Below are 19,674 nucleotides of genomic sequence, written 5' to 3' on the forward strand. Positions count from 1 at the left end.
AAATAACAAATTGAGTAAACACCAAAACGGTTAATTCTGAAAAGATGGTACCTGTTCATGTTTCACAACAGACATTTTATGTGCTTCACCTTTTTGTGTCTCTATTTTAAGAGCCTCTTCTGTACAGGAGACCCCTTTGTTATGAACCAGCGGAGTACAGATGATCGACTTGTTCTTCAGCTCCTTTGGGACAGTCTGAACGCTGGCCTGAAGAACATACAGGTCACAAAAACACCTTCAACTACGATCAAATCAAAACTACGACAAAGACAACTTCATTTGTAACACAGATCATATTATTAGGTTATTCTGAAATTTAGCCACTTCTAATGTATCAAAACAGAAGTTTATATAGAGGCACATTGATTAAAACATCTTTGCAGACTTACATGTCCAATGACCTTTGTTTGAATGTCAGTGATGGAGCCTGTGGAGAAATGATAGCCAGAAAAAACATGGCAACAACTATAGTCAGAGCAGCTAAAACAAAACACACACAGCATCACAATTTCCCACAATTACTACTGAGTTTATTTCCTGGGTGAAACATCACCATGTGTTAATAAATAATGTGTCTGTGTGTGTGTGTGTGTGTACCAAGCTGTGTAGAGGCTGCTGGGCCGCTGTGCTGCCTGGTCAGAGCATTAGCCAAAGATAAAACATTCCCAATGACAGGAGAGGACTCTGCTGGTGCTGCAGACACCGGAGATGAAGAGACTTCTGGAAAGAGAGGAGAGCCAGTCAGTGGTGCTAGTAACTGATTAAACTGCAGCACAGATTTATAAAGCCTGTAACTGACCCAGGACTCGAGAACAAATTATTATAACCTTCACTTAACCAGGAAGCTCCATCAGGAGCAAATGAAACAGCAAATGTGCATACCTCCGTCGAGCATCTGAACCTTGTTACTGCAGAAGTGCAGGAGACACTTCATGCCACAGAAGTATTTGACCTCTCCCAGCAGTGGCAGACTCTGCTTTAGTTTCCCTTTGTTGCTGCAGGTGTCACATTTTGCCACCTGAGAAAAAAGCAGTTAGGAGAAAAATTTTGATTAAATTGTCTTTTTACAAATTATATTGAAGGGTAAAAAAAGGAAAAAAAACCCTTCATCTGCAGCAGACAGACTGTGCAGAGTGTGAGCATCACCCTTCACTTACATGGCTGAGGAGCATTTTGTATTTTGAGCAGCAGGCTTCAGAGCAGAACTCGATGTCCATGTCTTCACCCGGTGTCGTCACCAGACTCTTGGATATCGACTGGCAGTAACTGCACGAGCGACAGTGTTTACCCCACTTCCCTTTTAGCTCTTGACAAAAAAGCGTCTTGCAGGCTGCGAGAAGAGAAAGGTGGGGCTCCAGTAAAGTTCCCGATAACGTGAAATGGACCATAAACAAACTACACTGACATGTTCTCCTTACCATCGCTGCAGAAGCAGCAGTCTTTGCCGCCGACTCTCTTCACGTCTTTGATGATTCTTTCATTCTTACAGTATTCACAGGTAGCCGTGATGCTGTTGACCCTCTTAAATTCTTGAAAACAGGCCACACTGCATGCAAAGTATATTTTTTCCTGCACACAAACACAGTTATATTTTGATACAAATCAGTCCACATGAACATGAATGTTTCTAACAGCTTACAGGTGACAAAGAGACAGTTTAACAGCTGGTGTAAAACAGTGTTGAACTAACAATTAGGGGTGGGGTGGTGATTAAAATCGATTCTGGCTTGGATAACGTAAAATCGATTCATTAAAATCCTGAATCGATTTTTTAATATAAATTTATTTTGCCCGAAATGCCAGAATCTCTGGTGAAATCTCACAAAATTTCAACAACCACCAAACAGCTAAGACAGTAAATGAGAGCAGGAACACGGATTCTGCACAAAGACGTAAACACACAGCGCAACCCGCAGCAGCAAAAGAAGATCCAAACTACGCGGCACATAAACATCGTCATGGATTCACTTTTACTGTTTTGCTTCGACCACGATGCACCTCTCTCTCCCCCCCCCTCCCCCTCTCCCTCTCTCCCTGTTACGCACAAGTCTACCGTTGTTTACAGCGCTGTCGGCAGACGTTTGTTTTTGTTTTGTTTTGTTTTGTTTTATATACTTTCGAAAAGAAAACCTAATTTCTGCCGTTCAATACTGAACAAATTTAAACTTTTTAAAATTATGCAAAATGCAAAACACTTAGCCATGTCTCTAATAAAACCTCTGTAACTTCAGAGGTAATGGTCATGTGTTGATTAATGGTTTTCTTTCGTTTTTGATGTACTGCAGAATATTTTTATAAAATCCCAGGCCAGGAAAATCGCCTTCATGTTTTTCTGTGTTTTATCCTCAGCTACTTTGACACAAAGGCATCTGCTGTGACGAAAGTCTTGCATGTGTCAGCTTCCTTTTTATAGATACAAAAATATGTAAATGTACTGATCTGAATTATAATATTTCTGACTGTCAAAATTTCCCAGATTCAAATCGAATCGAATCGAATTAAATTGAATCGTGGATCGAATCGATTCTAGAAATCAGTGACGATACCCAGCCCTACTAACAATGCATACAATCAAGAGAGAAAAAAAACAACAACATTTTCAACCCACACAGCCCTCACTGTTTGTGGTTCTCCACATTTAAAGAAAGGACGGGAGAATGGTACCTTTCTCTGGATGACTTTGGGTGTAGTTAATACGATGCTTTGACACTGGGCGCATAGCAGCTTTGGTGGTGGATGGAGGAAATCCCTTTGACTTTTATCGGGGACTCCTGCTGGATTCTGGCTCTCCTGTAGATCAAACAAAAGAAAGAAATGGGCGAGCCATTGTTCAAAACTTCTGATAGAAATGTGACAAACAAAATCTTAAAGTCAAGCTTGCTGTAAAGAAAGTATTTCACCTTTAGGTGCTTTTAAATGTTTTTGGGTGGCAATCGAGGGCTTTGTTTTATTAGCATATATTAAATACATTACCCTGAAATCCAGGCCACACTTAAGAGTGCAGAAGTTTCTGATGGAGGCATCTGACATGGCAAGGTGACAGGTTGGCACTGCAGTCTTACCACAGTGGTCACAATTCAATGAGGCACCTGAGGAGAAGGGGAGGTTTAATCGAGGAAAGCATGAAACTGAGCAGATTTATGTTTGCACCTTTGAATGTCAAGTCTTTTCATACAGTTTAAAAAATGCTTCATCTCCAGGTTTTACTCTTATAAATAAAAAATAGTTAACACACAATGAAAGTTTGAAGCTTCTGAGTTACAAACAGAACTAAATAAGACAAACAGAAGCTGAACAAAGCATCCGTCCCGTACCTGATGAATTGACAGCCTGGATCTTGAATGCCGACACGCAGCCTTTGGTGCAGAAGAGCTCCACAACATTTTCACTGTTTTTGTTTTCAACCATGTCTGATATCGGAGAAGTGTTACGGCACGTGGTGCACGGCTGCGGCGTTTGGATTTTCTGTGCAACAACAAAAAGCAAAGACTCAGTTCAAATTCACCTCGTGTCATTTTTTTGAAGATTAGGAAAAAGTAACATTTTGCTTTTAGAAATTGCCTAAAATCTTAAATGAAAAACGAACCTCCTTTGATCCAGTTTTGTTGCAACCTGCTTACACTTGCAAACTTGCAGCCAAAGCTGCCTTAGATGAGTGTAGCAATGCCCTCTTTTCTTAATGTCATACAGACCCAGCTGTCTAACACTAAGTGACAAACGCAATCTGAATCCTGGGTTTTTGGCTCATTATTGAACATATCCGATGTGTTTAATATTTGCCACAATGCATTCACAACAGTAGGAAAAGCAAACTTTATACTTCAGACCTGCTTGAATTGGGCCAGGCACTCTTCACTGCAAAGTTTGTTGCCGCCCTCCTCCATCTTGAGCGTGAGCGGTGTTTTACGGTGTGCGCGGCAGTTCGCACAGACGGTGATGTTGTTCATGCCGCAGAACCGCAGAAAACACGGATCACTGCAGATCTTGTGGATGGTGTCCTCTTTTGTGATCTCATGTTTGCTCTACAAGAAGAAAAACAGAGGTCAGGCTCATTCAGAACACACGAATCCAGCTAACAAATAAACTGCAACTTAATCATCGACGATGAAACTATTATAGCAGGAAGTGTCGTGTAATTAGATTAGAGAAACTGTTCCCTGGTCTCTTACAATGCAATATCTGCTGCACATGCTGCATTGTGAGTGTGATGAGACGGGAGCCACTGGTATTTTGGTGGACACTTGTTTCTTGTAGTTGAAGGAGGACAGGCAGGTCTGGCTGCAGAAATCCTTCTTTGTCCCCTCGTTATCCAGCGGGGCCTCGAGGATGTCCTGAGGCTCTCTTATCACTCTGAGAAAATGAGGAACGGTAAGATTAAAAAAATTCAACAGAGTGAAGTTTAGATGAAGTTTAAATAAGTTAAAGGGCATCAGTTATTCTGTGAATGAGCCTAAAAAGAAGAATAATTAGAGCTGTTGGATTTATCTAAGCACAAACCCTGCTGGAACAATAAGACAACCAACTGCAGCACCAAAACAAGACACAAGATGGAGCTCATCGTGTGATCACTTCTGTGGGAAGGCGACTAAGGTCAAGCGCTCTTCCTTCCACTTGAACCCCGTCAACCTTGGCCAGACTTCCTGTAGCGCTTCTTTTATTGTGATTACATGAATATGCATAGTTCCATTAACACGTGACAGTCTCAAACAGGCATGTGTGTGTACACAGAGTATACGCCTGTCTGTGTGTGTGTGCGTGTGTGTGTGTGTGTGTGTTAGGGGTGGGGGAAAAAAATGGATACTGTGTAGTATGGTGATATTTTGTTTGCTAATAATGTATCGATACAGGGACAGCAGAAATCGATATTTTGTTACAAAAAAGGTTTTTGTGCTCTGACTTCAGAGCATGTTGATCCTTTTTCTGAGCAAGAATCCTGACATTCCTTCACTGTCCAAATGTGTTTAACTTTTTTTATGGCAGCAATAAACATGACAGTTTACTTATTTTAATTTAAGACATGTTTTATTTTAATTAAGTTTAAAACTTTTTTATTTAATGTAAAATTATATTTTGTTTTAATTTACTTTCAAATTCTTCAGTTGCTGAAGGGGCTGCATAGGTTTCATAAACTGCATAGTTCAGAATAGCTATAATTGTACCAGATGGTTGTTCAGTTAAGTTGGACTAGACTGTAATACAAACCGTTCAGTTTGTCAACAATAAAACTGAAATGAGAGAAAGACTGAGTGAGAGACTTTGATATTAGATAAAATGAATATTGATAAAGTTTACCTTTATGTACAGAATCTGAATATCGCAAAATATTTTTAAAAATTGCAATAATATCGTATTGTGCGTTAAGTATTGTGATAATATCGTATCGTGGGATGTATGGTGATTCCCACCTCTAGTGTGTGTATGTGTAAATATGGCCCTGTGAAACCTGCTCAGCCGGGCCTAGCGATGTTTTACTATGTTATCTGCAAAGGAAGGCAACTCCCAAGATAACTGGCACCAGGCGCCTCCAACCAGCCCAAATAAGACAAACGACTGTTGTAACTGAACAGATATAGAGTGTGTGTGTTCCTCTCTATATTGTGATCTATATCACAAAACAAGATGCGACCTTTCCATGAACTTGGTAAAATGGCCTGCATTTGTATAGCGCTTTAAGGACCCCAAAGCTTTATACTACATTCAGTCATTCACACACTGGTGATGGCAAGCTACATTGTAGCCACAGCTGACAGAGGTCACCATGTTTGCACCACCACCAGTAGGCAAACATGGAGTTAGTATCTTGCCCAAGGATATTTGGCATGCAGGAGGCAGCCTGGGATCGAACCACCGACCTTCTGATTAGTGGCTGACCTGCTCTGCCACCTGAGCTACAGCCACCCCTAACTTAACATGTAAGGTAACATGCCTAACAGCAGAAGGGAGTGAACATCCTCCCCTCTCATGAATGCACCCAGAACCTTAGCAGACCTAAATAAGGATGAGACATTTAACAACATACAAACAATTATATAACTTTAAGCATAAATGATTATATGTTTCTCAGTACAAATGACAATCTTAAGTTATCACTCTCACAAGAGCAGTCCAGCAACCAAAGACTGGGACTGTTAGACTCACTGAAGACAGAAGTGGCACGTCCTCCAAACTGGTATCTTTTGGTAAAATTTCAGGAGGCAGGAAGTGGAGCAGAATGCGCCAGTGTGGTTTTTCCTCTGGTAAACGGTCGCTCCATCCATGAGGGCCTGTTTGCAGGTGGAGCACGATGCAGGGACATCCGTGTTGGTGAGCGAGGGCTCTGCAGGTTTGGATTCATCGGTCAAGGAGAAAACCGACCCAATCTTTAAGTCCTCCTGTAAAAACCAGAACAGGAGACGATGCGCGGGTGGAGTGCTGTTTAAATGATCCCCTGGATATTTAGATGATTTAATGTGCTGTCTATGTTTTTCTAGTTACAATAAATGACATCATTGTGTCCAGTAATATCTAACTGAAACAATAAAGAAGATAATGTAAAGGGGAAAATGATTGATAATGATTGAGTATCTTACCTTTACTACATTTGGCTCCTTCTTGATGTCCTGATGAGAAACTGAGGCTGTGAGACTCTGGCTGTACCCCTCATCGATGGGCTCTGTTTTGATCTTGATGAAGAGGCAAGAGAGATTTGGATTAACTGTGTAAGGTTAATAGCAAAGGCCTACATGTGGAGCACTGTGAGGACTCTAATGTAAGTGGTAATGTACTGGAAAGAGATTTAATAAACAGAATTTATTGTAATCATGAATTGCTGTTATGATTCAATTGTTAATAACATTTATTCTGTCACTGAATCCAAAATGGGTTTAAGATATTCATACACTACGGCTACTAAAGAAGACATTTTTTACATAAAACTTACGCAGTTGAGATGTATTACAGATGGCTTCACATCTTTAACCTCACAAACTTCAGATGAAGAGCTTTTCTTTTCTATAAAGACAAAAGCATGAACAAGATTTCTGCATTTGACAACTAAAAGCTTAAAAACTGCTGTCCAACTGCAAAATTCAGCGCAGCACAATAGAGCACGCTTTCTCGGCAGTTTGAAATATGACTGGAGATACCCGTCACAGTGAAGGTCTGGGCCTCGTACACCATCATACACCTGTTGCTGCAGAAGAACTCCAGCCTGCCTTCATCATTTTTATTTTCAATCATGTCTGACAGCTGATGGGACGTCTGGCACATGGGGCAGAGCTGACGAGTGCCAACTTTCTGCAAAGATAACGAAAAATGTGAGAGAAAGAACACCATTACCTTAGACATATGTTGTAAAATATTATGCCTACTCCACATTTATGAAGGTGAGACTCATAATGGTTTTTAAAACTGTGAACTGAGTGTCTTAAACAGAAGTTATAACATTTTGCTGTTTGCATTTAAGCTGCACATGTTTTGCTTAACACATGAAACACAAAGCCTGGTGATGACCTGTTATTAGTTCATTTAAATTATCGGATGCTCTATGAGTTAAATGTGCCCTGATTTCTTTTTATTTCTCAAGTCCTTATTTTTCAAACATCCGGTCCTGAAATAGCATTTAATGAACATTTAATAATTTCTGTGCGTTTTCCTCATACTGACACAGTAACAGGATGTCTGGATTATATGATGGAGTTACATTAAGCACAAATACATTAAGGGAATATATAAAAGATGGCCTCATGTTACCTGCACATAGCTACTTTACCACAGACATGGTTGCTTGATTATGATTAGTAATTAACAGTTCTAATAACTAAAAATAATAAAACATGCTCCTCGTTCTCTTTCCTCTCAGCTAGCCACCTGCCAGCAATCACTTCCTGTTAAAAATGAGTCCTTCCTTTGCACTTTGCACATTCCTGCTATGAATGTGTTGTTTTAGGCACATTCAAGATAATGTGTTTCTGTTTTTGTTGTTGTTTTTTTTATTTCTGCACCTCTTTAAACTTGACCAGACATTCATCACTGCAGAGGGCTTTACTGCCGTCCTCCAGCTTGACCACGAGACATTTGCTGTAGCAGACGGCGTCACACATGTCGCAGAGAGACAAGCGCAGGTTGTTGACTTTGCGGTAGCTCATGAAGCAGGAGTCACTGCAAAGTCTGTGGACCACGCCATTCAGGGTCACCGTGAATTTGCACTAAGGTTGGAAAGGGAACGTGTTAAGAGTAGTTATTACAAAAATATATTATGAACGTGATAATAATAACAACAAGTTTTAAAGTAAAAGGATGGAGATATTCTGCAGCTTTTTTTTAATTGTCACAAACACTCGCCTCCAGCGTTGTCTAAGGATCCTTAAACAGTTCATGACAAATGTGCTACAATCCCTAATGCATATAAAACAGAGTTCAGAGTAATGTACTTTATTTCTTTTCCTTACATAACAACATTTGGCACACATCCTGCACTGTGAGCTAGGTCCCTCTTTTGGTGGAGGCTTAGTAGCAGCCTTTTTCATTTTGGATGTGACGGAGGAGAGACATGTATCGCTGCACAACTCCTTCATAGTTCCCGAATCATCCACCGGAGCCAGGATGATGTTTTGAGGTCGTGCAATCACCCTGAAGAAATAAGATGAAAGAGATCAAATTTACAAACAGGCAAAGATTTGATGACGGAGCTCCTGAACTTTCAGAAATGTTAATTATTCATTAAAAACAATCATCTTTATACATTTCTGAGTCACTGAGATTCAATTTTTTGTAGATGAGCTGCTCATTTAAATGGAGAATTAAAATACAGACTTACTGAAAGCAGTTGTGGCACTTTTTGATGGGTATTTTGATCTCGCGACGCTTTTCATGTAAGCAGGTCATGGAGCAAAAAAACTCCTCTGTGTCTTTCAGCTTGTAAAGTGTCTCTCCTTCCGACAAATTCTTCTTGCAGTGGAAACAGAGCGTGCACTCGTCGGCGATGAGCAACACTGTGTCGTTTGGTTCGACAGCATCCTCCTGTGGGAAGAGCCTCGGTTAGTATATAGGGATTAGAAATCTTCCCCACACTTGAATGTAAGCTCTGTTTTCTGTGACTGAATCGGAAAAAGAAACAAAGCATACTCACAGTGTTTGTCTCTTTTGATTGGTTATTGTTGTCTGAAGGGAGAAATCAGACATGTGATTACTGAAAATACAGCTGCTGTTCACGACTTGATCAATAACCTTTAATAAACTATTACTTTGTATTTGACAGTTTTATTTCACCGTAACGTGTTCTAAAAATTTTAGGAGTCACACAGATGAAATTATTAAATATGATCCAAACTTTCCTCCTCCACACAAAGTCAAAGTAAGGCTTGTTGGGACACACTTACTGGATATATCTCACATGTTGGAGGCATATGGACACTTTTTAAATAGAAGATGTTGTGAGGGATTAGAAATATATTTCGCTGCTATTGTTAATAATCATCATCATTACCATTGCATTAATAATACAATCTGCAGTATTGATATTGTATTCAGATGTTTAAACATATTGGTACCCGATTAGCCTTTATTACAGGTGCAGTTATAACCACTTTAAACTGTTGAGTTGAATCTATAATCTTAAATGCTTTTGAATGCTTGTTATAATCTGAAATGTGTACGTGCTGGCCTTCTGTCTGGTGGAAAAGGTTACAAGATGAAACTGAGTGCAGTTCATGCTGACACACACAGTAGACTTTATCTCATTTATAGGTGAGAGGTTAATCATGTTTGCTTGTAACTCTAAAATTGTCTCTGCAAAAAGAGGAACAGTTTGATTTTCCAGACGAGAAGTGAAAGTCAGACTGTTGACAGGAAGCATCTGCTGTGGAGATGGAGACAATGTTATTTTTAAACTGTGTTAAGTCATTGTGGTTTTGAAACCTATGTATGACCTGTATCTGAGTGACGTGAAGGGGCGTAGTAAATTTAAGCCCTGAAAGGTATAAAACACCTGCTTATGCTCTGTAAGTCGGGGATCGGCGCTGTCTGCGTACAGCGGCGGTCTTCCCACGCGTGTGCATTAAAATCATCGTTTGACTCCACCCGGCGGGACCAGTGTTGTTATTATGGAAGTTGATTACCTCCTCTACCCCTCCTCAATATTTGAACCTAACATTGTCAAGACGAATGAAGAGAATTATAATAACGGGAAAAGAAATCGATACTTCTGTTAAGAACTTTCAGAATAAAAGCAAAGACAGGATGCAGAGATTTGTAAGATGAGCCTTTTACCTACAGTTAAGGTGATTGCTTGGATTTAGCAAGTAAAAGTACAACAAGTCACAACATCACAGACTTCTACTAACAGTATTTGAATTCTATGTTTTTCTGTCACTGGATTTCTCTTTATAGAGACATGTTTGTTAGCAAACACATCAATAGTCTTATTACTATCATGGTTATTACAAAATAAGAGTTTTTGAGTATTTGTAAATCCTGTGAAAAAGTTATCATTCAGTAGCTTTTGGTTTTGAAATAGTGACAGTGAAAATCTGACCACAACACTATCACTTCTGAATATGAGGAAACCTCAAAAGAGTGAAAAGGAAGAAAAAGAGATAGGAGTGCCACTTGAAAGGCTGATTCAGTCTGAACTGTTTTTGCAGTAGTTACACTGCCTCGCTGCTGGATTCTGTGGCGTCTCATGGCTCAGTATGATTTTATTTTACCTTTTAGACGTGGCATCAGTGCACTGTGGTCCTATTCTTTTATGAAATCTATGACAACCCAAGATTTTCCTCACACCCTATTCCTCCACAAGTACGCAGATAAATGCTACACAAATATAATTCATTCATTTTAATTATATTATCATTTCACACTAAACCATCTCTGGGGTTTTGAGGGGGAAACTCTAAGCATTTCTCTGGGCAATAATGCTGTTCCAACCACACTTTTCAGCTAAGAAAACTGAGCTCATTAAAACGAGACAGTAGAAGATTGGAAGAATGTGGCCTGGTCTGATTACTTAATCTTAATGTCTGCTGATACTGGGATGGTATGGACAGAATCTGGCAAGAACAATATGAAAGCATTTATCGATTCTGCCTTGTATCAACAGTTCAGATTGGTGGGGGTCTAACAGTGTGTGAGATCATTTCTTGGCACAGTTGAGCACCGGTTAAATGCCAAAGCCTACCCAAGTACTATTGCTGACCAATTCCATCCCTTTGTGACCCGATTTCAGCCAAGCTTTGGCTGTCAGAGAGATGGCCTCATGGTATTGGTCAATTCAGTGGCTACAATGTGCCCAAAACCTCCGCCACAGGGCCTGGAAGCAGCCATCCTCTGATGACAGAATTTTCAGTCATGTCAAACTGGTTCTTGAACATGACGACGAGTTCACTGCACTCAAATAGAACTCACCAGAACCCAATCGAGCACCTTTGCGAGGTGGTGGAACAGGATATTTGCGGACATGTAGCTGACAAATCTGCAGCAACTGTGCGATGCTATCATGCCGACATGAACCAAAATTTATGAAACTATACTATGAAGGATTATGGCTGTTTTGATTTGAGAGTATAACTTGTATGTGATAAAAACAGTTTAAATTGTTTCGTTTTAAGAAGTGAGTGCTATATGTCTTTTATAACGTCTCTGATTTTGACCTGAAGATCCAGTAAAAAGAAGTGAAAAATGGACGTTTGACAGATTCACTGTGGATTACCTTGATTCATCTCATCTGTCGCTCGCAGCTTGTAAGATTTCACACAAAAGCGGCCGCAGAAGAGCTGCACCACGTTGTCATCGTTTTTAAAGTTAACCATGTCCGAGACAGGTCGTGAAAAGAGGCAGGTGGTGCAGCGTAGGAGCATCCTGGAGTTCTGCAGGATAAATGCAGGTTCTTGTGTAGATCATTACAACATTTTGGTCCCACAACTTTGCATTTTCTCTCTCTGATGTATCCGCACCTCTTTGAACCGCTTCAGACAACCACCAGTGCAGAATGTTTTGTTATCATCCTCCAGCTTCAGCGTGAGCGGTTTGCTGCGGCACACAGAGCTGCAGTTCTCACAGATGCCCATGTTGTTCTTGCAGAAATCATCTAAGCATGCGTGGCTGCAAAACCTGATGACGACCTCGTTCAGGGTCAGCTCACATTTGGTCTGAAGTCAGTGAGAAAGGAGCCATGGACATAAGATTATGGGTTATAAAAAACATTATTTTTTGTTTAGTTATTAATATTAATAAAATGCCATTGAACGGGATAATAAAGACATACAGCTCTTAAAGGAGACACTGTGATGTGCATGTACACATTAACCATAATAAAAGGGAAAAATAGAAACTCTGAACACCCAGGTATCAAAAGAGAAAAAAAAACGTGCTTACACTGCAGACTTTTTTGCATATGTTGCAGACTGACTTTTGTGTTTGGGTGGATGCAGACTTGAAAGAGCTCAAGCAGGCCGGGCTGCAGAAGTCCTTCATAGTCCCTTTAGTGTCCACAGCAGCCATGATGAGGTCCAGAGGCTGCGATATCGCCCTGATCAAAGGGGAGGGGAGGACAAACACTTAACACAGACACTTACATATCCTATAAGCATCCTACCTGCTCAGCGACAAACAGGAGAAATTAATTAAATAATCGTCACCTGCTGGACAAAGCGATTCATTCAGCAGCTTAACAGGTAGATGATTCAATCAGGAGCTGCTCTGAAACACGGTCTAAACTGAGCAATCATCTGATGGCTGCTTAACTAACAGTGACGTCATGCAGTTTATAACTTAATGTCATTATAATGTCATATGGTTGTATATACTCTTTGGTTATGCTGCCCTCAAGTGGATAAAAGTCTTTAATAGAAATAAATGAAAACAGTCTGTGCCTGTTAGTCATGGAGAACAGAGCACAGTTTCAACAACACTCACTTATGACATTGGTGACAGGTCTTCGTGGCCGGTTTGTTGTAAGAAAACATCTCAAACAGACAGTTTTTGGAGCAGAAGACGTCTGAGAAGCCCTTCTTCTGGTAAGCAGTGTGTCCCTTCATCATGCTCTTTTTGCAGCGGGAGCAGTTCATGTGCACTGCCTGAAATGTAAAAGTGTAAATCACAGAGTTGATTAAACACATTTTTACAGCATTTTATGCACTGATGCGCTACAACACTAAAACCCAAACGTGTAAAACACAGATTGTCATCGCCGTGGTGCGCTAAAGACGATCTCTGACACAGCCCCCAAAAACAGTTCAGCAATAGCATGAGGAGGTGTTCAGCTGGTCTCCACTCACTAGCGAGAACCACCTTCGATCCACAGACCATGCTAGCAATTTCTCAGAGTCAGACACCTGAACACAGAGATCCTGTGACCACGCCCTGATGGGTCTGAGCTGTTCTGACAGCACGAGGGAGATCTACACAACTGTACAGGCTGTGTTAATGTTCCAGCTGATCAACAACACTTCTGCCTAGGGATGGGTATCAAAACCCGGTTCTTGTTGAGAACCGGTTCCCACTGTTTCAATTCCTTGGAATCGTTTGCCATTTTTGCAAACGATTCCCTTATCGATTCCAGTCGCCCCGAATGACGTCACTATGTTGCGGAGCGTCATTTACCTGGCAGGAAACATGGTACCTAAGTGGCTCAAACACTCAAAAGTTTGGTTATACCTCACGAGAACGGATGACAACAGGGCAACTTGCAAAGTAGATATTTCATTTAAGGGAGGAAACACTACGAATATGCAAAAAACACGCAATAACCTTAAATGAATGTCGTGTTTTTAATTCCGCTCCGGACTCGTGAATTTCAACCGAGGAGCACCGGTAACGTTTGCACGTCCTCTCCCGTTAATGCGGCAGGTAAATAATTAACTAACAGTGCATATTATGTTAGCGCGATCTGCCTTATTACAAAACCTGCCATTACTGTGCATTTAGGTGACCATGATGAGAGAGACAGACAGAGTCTGGCTGGCTCAGATGCTGGCAGTTCTCGCTGCAGTCTACCGGTAGCGTCTCCTTTCAGGCCAGGATAGACGAATGTCACCGAGCAGTGACTAAGTTTGTGGTAAAAGGCCCGATTTTCGGTAAGTGAATGTGTTTAATTGTAGGCAGGGACATTACTGGATATTCTTGTGTAATTGCTACAGAATAATTGATGTTATACTTTGTTATTACTACAGAAGAATATTTATTTTATTATTTTACATTTACAATTTTTTTTCCTGGGGACCCTGTGACACCCCATTGAAGAGACGTAGGCTGTGGATCTCTTAAGATCTCACTGTTGGGTTTGTAAGGCCATGTTACTCCTAAATTTCTATCTTGTTCAAAGAGAAGATAGAAAACAAAGTTCTAAGCTAATCGACCTTAGTGTTCTCCTTTTTTAAAAAGAATCGATAAGAGAATCGATAAAGAATCGAAAATGGAATCGGAATCGGGAAAATCTTATCAATACCCATCCCTACTTCTGCCTCTAATAGAGCTGTTCTCATAATCCAAGTGATCCCTTTAATGGTATCAAAGTTTTACTGAAAAAAGAAATCAATCTGAGAGTGCAGTGAAAGAAAAACAGCTGGCATGTTTGTCGGACTTAAGAAGATTTTATGTGTTATGAAAATAAAACTAAGGGACATTTAGTCTCTAAAAACTTTAAAAGGCATCCAGAACATTTATGGATTTGATCATTTTCAATTCAGTTCAATTCAATTTTATTTATATAGCACCATCACAACAACATTTGCTTCAAGGCACTTTATACTTTAACAAAAATCAACTACAACAATAACGTTTTAATCCTTGTAGTTGATAGATAGATTATGGAAAACACCTTTCTACAGGCCTGATCTGATATTTCATACATTCAGCTCAGATGTTTTCACCGAAAATATATATTTTACAGACAAATGCTACTTCATTGGAAGAGAAGAAAGTTTTCCTACCTTTTCAGAGCTGGGCTTGTTTGTGACCTCTGTCAGTGGAGTAGGTCTTGCACTCTGTTTCTTGTCATCATGGACGGGTTTATCTTCCACCGGCTGCTTGTTACTCAAAGATGACAACTGGGAAATGTGGATGGGATGCTGCATCTTCCCCTACATTTAAAGAGTAGTTTGTAAAGAATGCAGCGATGCTTACAGACCTCAGATCTGTTCAACTTTTTAAAAGTGTCATTTTCAGCAGGTTGTAAAACATAACAACAAACTGGACTCACGATGTCTAGTTTTGGGATTACTATCTTCACTTCTTTCATCAGAGCCATGGGCACCGATAAGTTGGTCTTCTTTTCTGTAAATGGTAAGACACATTTCCACGTTAGTGGGTCAAACCTCTCCACAGTTCCCAGTTAACAGAACATGAACCCATTTTTTCACCAGATTTAGTTTACCTTTATTTAAAGTGGGAGCAGAAGCATTACTGTCCACGTCCATCCAGTCATCATCTTCATCATAGTCCTCCTCCACATGGTTCTCTGTGTCGATATCCATTGCCTCTGCGAGCTCTTCATCAGCACTGTGCTCGTCTGGAGACGTATTTTTCTGCTCTCCGTCACCATCCTTGTTGCTCTTCTTGACTTCTGTTGTTGCATCTTCATCCAGTACACTGGGCTTTGTACCTGAGCTGTTCGAGCAACCGTCTGCAGCAATCTCCTCATTTCTATCATCGTCGTCATCAGTGTCTATGTCGATGTCAAAGTTCACATTCATGTCCTCATCATCGTCACTGAAATAAATACTTGGCTCAAGGGCAGTGCTAAAAGATTTCTTCTCCACAGGTTTACTGATGTCGCCCTTCACCGGCACGTCCTCTGCCTTGTCTTCTTTCTCTGTGTTCACGGCTTCATGTTCATTTGGCTCCGGCTGCTCTTTTTCAATCTCCTTCTTCTTTTTCTTTCTTTGGCTTTGTTTTCTTTTGCTTTTTTTACCTGTGGAAAAGACAAAGACAGATCTGTAAGAAGAATATCTGCATTTTTCGTACTTTTTAATTTTTAAACATTTCAGCTCACTTTTTAATAAAGAAACATCCTTCGGAAATAAGCAAATAGCTAATATTATCTCACCTTATATCAGTTGAGGACTATACAAGGTAAATCATCTGCCATAATAAACACGAATACCACTCAAAAATAACTGCAGGCACGACTATTATATCACACATCAAAGGAAACTTCTGAACCTTCATCATCGTCCTCAGCATCGCTGTTTCTGGGGGTGACAGGCTCCATGACTGGCTGCAATTCATCTTTAAAGGAAAGAGAAAAAAAGGAACTCGACAGTGGTTCAACATTATTCCAACAAGTGGCGATAACGCAGCAAGAAAAAATAAACATGCATGGAAACAATCGTGGTTCCTAAACATTCGTAATGGGGTTTTGCAAATGTGTTGAGGGAGGATTTGGGTGAACAGAGATTTGAGTCACATACCTGGAATCGCAATTTCCTCCAGAGTCTTTCCTTCGAATCGTTCAAGAGATCCATTCTCCAGTGCCGACAGAAGCTCTGACATTTTTGCGACATCGGCAGCTGCCTCGGGCGTCTGATAATACTCCCAGTCTGTCTGAATGTCACGGCCCAACAGCTTAGCTAGCTGAGTGAGCTCGTCATTTTTAAGGCTGAGAATCTGGAAAATTCTTACTATGTACTTACGAAAACACTGAGACCTGAGAGCTTCCTGGTTCTTTGCACCACAGCGATTAACGAACATTCTGATACACGCGTGTCCCTTGTGAAAGTCTGACCCTTTGCCACCAGGATTCCCAAATAAGAAGGGATTGTCCTTACCTACTCCACATGTGTCCCTCTTGTCCACAAGCACCGTTAGCGCAGAAAGCACTTCAGGGCTCAAAGTAAGAGCAAATATTTTTCCATTTGAGTTACTAACACTGATCGTTACTTGGTTCTTGGACAGAATTTGCTCCAACTGGGTCTGTGAACCAGCAGCATCTTCCTGAAGCTCTGTGGAAGCCCTTTCCTTGAATGACTGGAGTGTCACCCTTGAAACGTCCTGAATATTTTTGTTTAAGAAGGACACGAATGCAAGTACCACTTTGAGAAGCGCGTTGTAGACCGGTGTTACTGCATACATCATCAGGCTCTGGACTGCAGAAGCTGTTGTCCTGTTCAAGCACTTGTAGAGCAGCATCACATCTTGTGTAAACTGTAAGGTTGGCTGGCAGGGTGTTTTTGGTTGCGATTTTGCATGGGAGGGCCATTCTTTCGTACACAGCTTAATAAATGCCTCCGCTTCCTCTAACACCTCTTCATCACCATCCTTCAAAGCCCTGGCGTATTTAATGTCAGCGATCTTCTTCAGCGAATTTCCAAGCTTCCAAACGAGAGATGGTTTGTCAAACGACTTCGACCCCTCTTTGATGCCCGCAATCTCCTGAACAGCTTCTACAACGGCGTTGAAGTTTTGGGGCTTGACTGCATCTTCGAAGCTGTTTATCGACTTCTTTCTTAACGTTATCAGGATCCGTGCCATTTGCCTCAGCTTCTGAGTGACGTATCCCTGATTCTGTTTCTTCTCTCTCATGTGGTAGCAACATTGCGCCAATTGTAATATGTAAGAATCTTCGCAAACTACAGAGGAAATATCGTCTTTCTTCATTTTTTTCAACATCTTCTTCACACCTGTTGAGATCTGTTCAGGGTCCGTTAGTCCAGTGGCGGCAACCAAAGTTAAGATTTGACTCTGAACGCCTTCTGGAAGTTTATTGGATGCCATCGAGGGACATTTTTGCATATGATGCCACACCACTTTACGATGATACATGCGTTTACAATATACACAAGTGGCGAGTGTTTTAAGTGTGGACATCTCCGATTTTCTTTCCACTTTCAGTTTTCCTCTGCGAGCCTTCAAGACTCCTTGGTTGTGTTTGAAGTTTCCTTTGTTTCGCAACATATCCAGACGCTTTTTGCGTTCCTTGCTGTTCCTGCGCATTGCGTACACTTCAGCAATTTCAGGTTCTTCCTTTCTATGCGTGAAAAGGTGACGAGAAATTTTAGTTTGAGGTTTCCCACAAACGTAACAGTAATTCCTGTTAGTGAAGGAAGTTTCTTTAGACTTTTCATCAGAGACAGACTCATCGGAGTCCGACATATCGTTCGGTGCTTTGGACGAACCGGCCTTTGAGTCATCTGCATTTTCTTCAAATTCCTGATCCTGGTCATCGTTTTCGGTAAAACTGTCATCATTGCTTGGTTCATTGTCAATGACGTAATCTTCATCAGAGAAGCATTCTGCAGAACTGAATTCCTCATCTGAGTTTTCCACCTAGAATAAATTAAGAAAAAGGCAAATTTATGCACCCAACACACAAATCTAACTGCACTCTGATTTTCTTTACAATAAACAAGCCACTTAACACTTATGCTGATAGTCCAGACTCCCATGTTCTCTCTGTTTGTCTTAGTTTAGTTCAGAGCGAGTTCTCCCTCGTTTTTGGCCGACATATTTAGGCTTAAAATTCTGTCTGGGTGGATTTTAAACGCTTTTAATAACCTCAACAGAACTTTACACTTGGATCATAGTTATTAAAGAGAGGCATCAAATCACTCCCTGTCTTCACCACCCACAACACTGGATGCATTTATTGCAAACAATGCATTTTGACTCAGAATTAACAGTATTTCGACTGCTACTGTGTATTTAGTTTCATTCACAGATGTCGTTATAAGCAGAAGAGCCTGTGCTGCTAGATTACCGATGGACTCTTAGGGAAGTTAAACCCTTTTAACCCTTTTGTAAATACCAGACATCATAAAGTGATGAATCTCGAGTCTGCAGTCACATTTACAGTGCTGGTGTTTAATATAAAACAAATCTTGTTCAACACCTACTCTTTCATCCACTGTCGAAGACGCTGCAGTCTCCATTTCTGAGGTTTGTGGTTCTTTGTTTTGATCCTGTAAATAAAAAGAAGACAGCAAAGTCTAAAAGAAAACTTCCTGTATATATTCTCATATACTGTTATGAACAGAGGTTAGAAATTTACACACAGGGACAAAGAACAAAGAAGTCCATCCAACATCATACCAAACCAAATAAACCTACTGCTGATCGCCAAGCGTAAGAGGACTGCCCATAGTTGTAAGTTATCTCCTCGCCTGGAGATATTTTCTTCAGAGCAAAAAGGCACAGATGTGGTTTCCCCTCATGAGCAATTTTCTTCATTTTGCAGTTGGGGCTTATGTGATCATCATTCACGAGTCGTCCGAGAGTCCCATCCTTTGCAGAAGCATCAATGCTGCAGGGCAAATGCTCACAATGAACCTTCAACCACTGTTAAAATGCATTTTATCACAGTGACTGGGACTGATGGTGGTGACGGACAGTCAGTGTCTGCACATTCAAGCTATCGTTATAATTAGGTTGAGTAAAGTAATGTTAAAGAAAAGCATGTTTCATGCACATAATGAAGATTTTTTTTGACTGACTTGATATGAACCTTTCTCAGGATACACGAGGGCTTTCTATTAAACACGAGCTTTTAGACATTTTAAAACAAGAACCCTCCTTATATTGCTGAAAACTCACCACCAGCTTGTTCCGTTCCAGGAAAACTGAAACAAGAAATTGTTGAGGGCGTCTACACATTTCTCTGGACGGGTTTCTCCACAGGTTGAGACGTTCCCCCGATACTCAACAACAAAGCTGGATGGCTCAATGGCTTTATTGGTGAACACACCTCTCCCTATAAATATGCAA

General features: G+C 40.7%; 1 protein-coding gene and 1 long non-coding RNA gene across 6 annotated transcripts in view; one reads left to right on the plus strand and one right to left on the minus strand.

The window, feature by feature from the left end:
• LOC146492813 (uncharacterized) overlaps positions 1–19,674 on the minus strand; it is a 33,853-nt gene that overhangs the window by 6,316 nt on the left and 7,863 nt on the right. For all 5 annotated transcript variants that reach the window (XM_085149277.1, XM_085149279.1, XM_085149278.1 and 2 more), the window contains 31 exons: positions 19,504–19,660; positions 19,021–19,213; positions 18,807–18,872; positions 16,386–18,240; positions 16,138–16,203; positions 15,336–15,886; positions 15,176–15,241; positions 14,907–15,056; positions 12,892–13,052; positions 12,352–12,505; positions 11,931–12,125; positions 11,687–11,843; positions 9,110–9,141; positions 8,798–9,000; positions 8,430–8,610; positions 7,983–8,186; positions 7,125–7,275; positions 6,920–6,990; positions 6,570–6,662; positions 6,139–6,371; positions 4,170–4,350; positions 3,828–4,022; positions 3,315–3,465; positions 2,974–3,089; positions 2,665–2,790; positions 1,419–1,569; positions 1,158–1,330; positions 883–1,018; positions 598–720; positions 390–427; positions 90–207 (listed from right to left, as the gene is read on the minus strand). In XM_085149277.1, coding sequence (XP_085005403.1) covers positions 90–207; positions 390–427; positions 598–720; positions 883–1,018; positions 1,158–1,330; positions 1,419–1,569; positions 2,665–2,790; positions 2,974–3,089; positions 3,315–3,465; positions 3,828–4,022; positions 4,170–4,350; positions 6,139–6,371; positions 6,570–6,662; positions 6,920–6,990; positions 7,125–7,275; positions 7,983–8,186; positions 8,430–8,610; positions 8,798–9,000; positions 9,110–9,141; positions 11,687–11,843; positions 11,931–12,125; positions 12,352–12,505; positions 12,892–13,052; positions 14,907–15,056; positions 15,176–15,241; positions 15,336–15,886; positions 16,138–16,203; positions 16,386–18,240; positions 18,807–18,872; positions 19,021–19,213; positions 19,504–19,660 — 6,447 coding nt within the window. The remainder of the gene's footprint in view (positions 1–89; positions 208–389; positions 428–597; positions 721–882; positions 1,019–1,157; positions 1,331–1,418; positions 1,570–2,664; positions 2,791–2,973; positions 3,090–3,314; positions 3,466–3,827; positions 4,023–4,169; positions 4,351–6,138; positions 6,372–6,569; positions 6,663–6,919; positions 6,991–7,124; positions 7,276–7,982; positions 8,187–8,429; positions 8,611–8,797; positions 9,001–9,109; positions 9,142–11,686; positions 11,844–11,930; positions 12,126–12,351; positions 12,506–12,891; positions 13,053–14,906; positions 15,057–15,175; positions 15,242–15,335; positions 15,887–16,137; positions 16,204–16,385; positions 18,241–18,806; positions 18,873–19,020; positions 19,214–19,503; positions 19,661–19,674) is intronic.
• Positions 13,078–19,674, plus strand: part of LOC146492814 (uncharacterized) — a 181,421-nt gene continuing 174,824 nt past the window's right edge. The window contains exon 1 of the long non-coding RNA XR_014872072.1: positions 13,078–13,601. This is a non-coding gene — a long non-coding RNA (uncharacterized LOC146492814). The remainder of the gene's footprint in view (positions 13,602–19,674) is intronic.

This window comes from Neolamprologus multifasciatus, chromosome 22 (genome assembly GCF_963576455.1).
Source record: "Neolamprologus multifasciatus chromosome 22, fNeoMul1.2, whole genome shotgun sequence".
Taxonomy (NCBI): Eukaryota; Metazoa; Chordata; class Actinopteri; order Cichliformes; family Cichlidae; genus Neolamprologus; species Neolamprologus multifasciatus.